This window comes from Mandrillus leucophaeus, unplaced genomic scaffold (genome assembly GCF_000951045.1).
Source record: "Mandrillus leucophaeus isolate KB7577 unplaced genomic scaffold, Mleu.le_1.0 Scaffold149, whole genome shotgun sequence".
NCBI lineage: Eukaryota > Metazoa > Chordata > Mammalia > Primates > Cercopithecidae > Mandrillus > Mandrillus leucophaeus.
This window is the reverse complement of record NW_012101465.1, coordinates 3,553,793-3,558,927: the sequence shown is the minus strand read 5'-3', so window position 1 is coordinate 3,558,927 and position 5,135 is coordinate 3,553,793. Positions and strand designations below refer to the sequence as shown.

At 42.4% G+C, this 5,135-nt stretch overlaps 1 protein-coding gene across 1 annotated transcript in view; it reads right to left on the bottom strand.

Moving 5' to 3' along the window:
- Nucleotides 1-588: 588 nt before the first annotated feature.
- LOC105535656 overlaps nucleotides 589-5,135 on the bottom strand; it is a 6,186-nt gene continuing 1,639 nt past the window's right edge. The window contains exon 2 of the mRNA XM_011974821.1: nucleotides 589-1,070. Within this exon, the coding sequence (XP_011830211.1) occupies nucleotides 1,035-1,070 (36 nt within the window). The 3' untranslated portion in view covers nucleotides 589-1,034. The remainder of the gene's footprint in view (nucleotides 1,071-5,135) is intronic.

Here is a 5,135-nt window from a genome sequence, read left to right as displayed (position 1 = left end):
TCTTTATTTTTACATAGGCTTTAATACATAGCTTAGTTCATAAAAATGATTTGCAGTTGCAAGCAGAACTTGTAATTGCTACACAAGGCAACAGTAGTTTTGAATATTGATCATTTTGAGGATTTTCTATTTGTGATACTGAAGAATATTTACTCAATCAAGTTAGACTGCACATAAGTTTGAATATTTTATTTGTGAAAACTATAAGAATGAACAGAAGTCAGCAAGTGGTAACTGACCATTTTCTAGTTGTTCATAATTGTGCTAGTACCTCAGAGAGCTTTAATAGAATAACTCAGATAAATATATGACAATCAATTTCACTCCTATGCATATGCCCAGGAGATATGAGTGCATGTACCACAAAAATAATTGTTCAAGAATGTTGATAGTTGATTCATTCATAATAGTCCCAAATTGGAAATAACCCAAAAGTCCATCAATTGGAGAATGAATAAATGAGTTGTGGCATATTCATATAATGTAATATCAAACAGAAATTTTAAAAGAACAACTTTCTAATCCACACAATAATGTGGATTTACCTCAAAAACATTGAGTGAAAGAAATCAGACATAAGAGAAAACACACTGTATGATTCCATTTATATGAAGTATTTTCTATCTTGTTCTGGGAGATGATTATACAGGGGTATGAACATGTAAAAATTCACTGAACTGAACATTTAGGTTTTATCTATTTTACTGTACATAAATTACATATCAACTTAAAAAATTACCATTCTGAACATTTTTTAGCCCAACATTTTGCTTTGAACCTATATTCATATTAATGCACTTAGGTGTATTTTATTCTTTTACCTGTATTTATTTGAGGAAAAGATTATTTATGCTGTGATAGAGTTTGGCCTGGCTGACAGGTGTGTTAAGGGAGCACCAATTATGCAACAAATTAACACTTGCCTTTCAGTGACTTAACACAAAGGAAGCTGATCACTTAATCTCAGTAATAGTTCAACCTGTGTGCTCTAGTTCCCCTCCACATGGTGATAAAAGACTCTTCCAGCTTGTGGCTTACCAGTTCCCACCCAGGGCCTCAGAATCTTCTACCTCTAGTTAGAAAACAAGGTAAGAGAATGTGATTAAGGAGTTTTGTAGCCAGTGACATACATGTTTTCTTTAGGGCTCTTCTGATTGTTCCAGTGCACAGTAGTTCCTTAAGGAAAGGGCTAGAGAGACGTCTCATGACTGCCAGAACATGCTCACCTTTTCCAGCCTCATGTGCCTGTTCTATAACTCCTTGTGTCGCATACAGGTAGCATGATGAGCTGATTAAGAGTATACCCTCTATCACCCAGTACCCAGGCCTGAGCTTGAGCAGATTATTTGATCTTCCTAAGTTTTATCCTTCCTAAGTTTTCTCATCTGGAAAATGAAGTACATACTAATACTGTTTCACAGGGTCCTCTGACAAACTTTAAAAGATATATGAAATATTTAGGACGGTACCTGAAACATAATACATGTTTAATACATGTTAGCTATGTTATGTACTCCTTGCTATAACCAACCATGCCAGAATGTCTACTGCACCTCCAACATGCCCTAGGATTCTACCACAATAAAGGATCAAGTTCTTTCCCCATGGCCAGCTTCATGGGCATGTGGTCTGTGCAGTTGCATACAACCCATGCTGGAAAGGGCTTGGTGCTTGGGGCCTGGCACTTCGTTTAATGCTTTGTTGTCACCATATTGAAATTCCTAATAATTTTATCTTTGAACTTTTGTAAGTGAAGGTCGATGGGACAATGGAGCATGTGCATGAACAGAGGAAATACAGATAACACGCATAGCTGCTGCCATTCTTTACTTTTCAACTCACACATAGCATTCTTGATGCCCCAGGAGCACAGAATCCCTGTGGGCACACAATGTGTGGGAGTTCTGCAAAACTCAAATTGAGTATGAGGTAAGCATGTCACATCAATGACTAAGTGAGGACACTGACAGCCCCAAAATGGGGTCTGCCATGCTTTCCATTCCAACCAGAGCCTGATTTGAACGCAAAAAGAAGGCAACAACCAAGGAAACTTTCTCTGTCTTTTATGTTATTTAATACTTCTCTGTAACCACTTAGTTTGAAAATGATGACATAGAAGGAAAGAGAAACATAGGGCAACCTATAGTCCCTTTTCCTTTCCGGTCTCCCTTATTCATCAGTAAGCCAAAGGCAGAGTGTAGATAAAAATGGGCATGTACCAAGATATGAAATAAAAAGTTAGTTTTGTGCTGTGAATTAGAGTGTACTTGAACTGGATAATTTTGACCCTGTCATCTTCCCCAAGAAACTGTCTTTCCTGAAGGGTTGGAGTTCTTACCCAGCTGCTACGGACCAGAATCACTGGGGCCCTTATAGCAAAAATAAGTTCCAGGAACTAACAATGAACAGACAGAATCAGAATATCCAGGGCTAGGTCAGATGGCTGCACAGCCAGCTTGAGAAGTAGCTAAATAAGTAAAACAATACCAGGGGTTCCAGTCCCGATACTCCCTGGCAAAATGTGGTCCATCTTTGATGAATTGGTTCAAGTACCACCACTTCCCATGAAATCTTCCTTGATTTTTCCCTCCCCTCATGCCCACATCTCTAACTCTCTGATCCCAAGTCCTTTACTATATATTAATTATCTTTAACATCTAGGACATTCTGACTTGAACTTTGCTTCTCTGAAAAGACTCTGGTAACACTGAGGGCATTGTGGGGCAGGGACTAGGTTTAGGCAAAGTGAGGCACTCATCCCTGGTGTGAAATTTAAGGGGATGCCAAAAAGAAAAAAAAAGTCTCAGTAAATCAGGAGAAATATTTTAATGCACTATTTTAAAAATCAAAATTAATGCAACAATTATTCATGATGAACAATACATCAAAATTTTAAATAAAGACAGGCTCAGACCCTGCACTTGTACCACTGGCCTCACTCACTTCTGCCCAATCAGAGCCCTGTGAGGTTCTGTTTCATTCATTTTCTTACCCCAGTAAGAAAATTATTTATTTATTGCTAAATAAATAAATATATGAATGAATTGCTTTCTTGAACTGAGTCATCAGCTTAAAGGTATAGATCCTGGTAATGAGGATGTCTATGGTGAAATATGGGAAAGGGTCCTGGAAACAGCCTCGGTGTGCCCTCTCAGGTCAGCTGGAACACATGACCACATCATCTCAAGTTTGAATAAATGTTCTTCCTTCAATCAAGTCATCATGACATTCTCCTCCATTGTCCTACCTTGTATAAAACCAGAAAAATAAATGCCACGATCTCTTGGTGACCCTTCTTTACCATCATCATGCAGCCTGTAGGACAGCTCCTGGAGGTCCTGTTCAAAATGGAACACTAGTAGTTGAATGTTAATGATACAACTAGGTTGCAGTAAAACTGCCCTCCCTCATTGTTATATAACATTGTTACCACCATAGTCTCATGAATTGTTTGAATAATGCCACACCCTTTATTTATTTCATGCTTTAATTGGCTCTTTATTTCCGAAATTTCTAGGCAAAATGAGATCAGAAGGACAAAGCCCTCGAACAAAGAGAAGCAACAGTTTTTGTTACATTTTGTCTTCTGTATGTCTCCTTCTTAAAGAATTTAGCTCCAAATTATACTCAGGAAGAGAAAAAAATCAAAAGTTCCAGTAGGCCGCGAGGCCTATGATCCACCGTGTTGAAGGAAGATTTCCTTCACCTCACCCCGCGGTAATACTAAGTTGTTCACACGCTGTGAAGAAGACCGGAACACTAGGCTGTCAACTATTGGGGCCTACCCGCGCCAGACTTCTTCCTCAGTGGCCAGCTTTTTCCCCCACAGTTAGCCACCAGGGGGCCGCCTGCTTGGAACAAGTGGTGTAGACGCCACAGCTTTTCTCCAAACCAACCAAAACATTCCGGGGCAGCTTTGGAGCAAAGCCCAGGAACTTCCCTGCAAAGGAGAACAGCTCTCCAACTACAGAAGCCTGCAAGTCCTATGGTGCAGCCTTATTAAGAGTAGAGAAGAAAGCACGGATTTCTCACCGAGGACCAAAGGGAAATGGCGTCTCTGGGGCCTCAACTTTCTTAAAAGTGCATCAGCGAAACTCTGCTCATCCAGGGGGGTGGTTGATAATGCTGTTGGCAGGGGTCCGGGGCCTCTCCCCCCTTTCCCTGGCACGCTCAGTAGCGAGAATAAAACATACATGTCACTGGCTGAAAATCTAGAGAACCCTCCAATAAATAACCTATACATTGTCAGGCCGCTGAGGATCCATATCGTCATAACACTATAACACTGCGTGTTACACGAATAGATGTGAATATTAAATTATGATGTCGGAATTATTTTAATATTTTCTCTAAGAAATTAATGGTACTCTGTTGTCAAAGTAGTTTTGTTGCAACTATAGTTCCTTATTGACTACATTTTAGCTGTCTGAGGACTCGGTATTTCCCAAGTATCTTTCTAGCTCAGAAAGCAAGTCTTTTCCTGGTCGCCAGGACTTAAGGTTGGGGCATTTGAGAGACCTATATTTGCCCGGGAAAGATCTCTTGAAGAGTATACATTATCTTTGTCTTCTCGGTTTTATCTGCACATTTCCAGGGCAAAGACAAATTAATAGGGCAGCCCTTCTGGGACCTGCGGAGTGTCTGAGCCCTGTACGCACCTCTCCCATGATATGCATAATGGCGGTGGGGGCGGGGGTGTCCTCCTTAAGGGCAAGCCACGCATGTCCCAAACTTCCATTCTTGGGGTGGCGGTGGTGGTAAGAGAGCCGCCAGATGGCCGGACCAGCGGAGGCCCCAGGAGGTGTCAGATCGCCCTGTCCTCCCGACACGCGCCACAAGTGGTTTGGGAGCGGAGGGAGGAGCGCGGCGGCACGGGTCGCGCCGGTCGGGCCGGGCAAAGAAGGCCAGGGCGTGCTCCTGGAAGACTCGCCCTCCGGTCCCGGTGTCACTCGTTCCCCATTCTTTCCTCTTCTCCAACTAGAGTAATGACGCCCAAACCCGCACCTATGCGCGCAGGCAATCGGCTGGGTGGACGCGCAGCCACCAAACCCACAGCACGGTCACCACCCCTGGGAGGGCACGGCCGGGATTAGGACGAGGGGGAGCGCCCACACCTGGGGAGGCAGGTGCGGAGG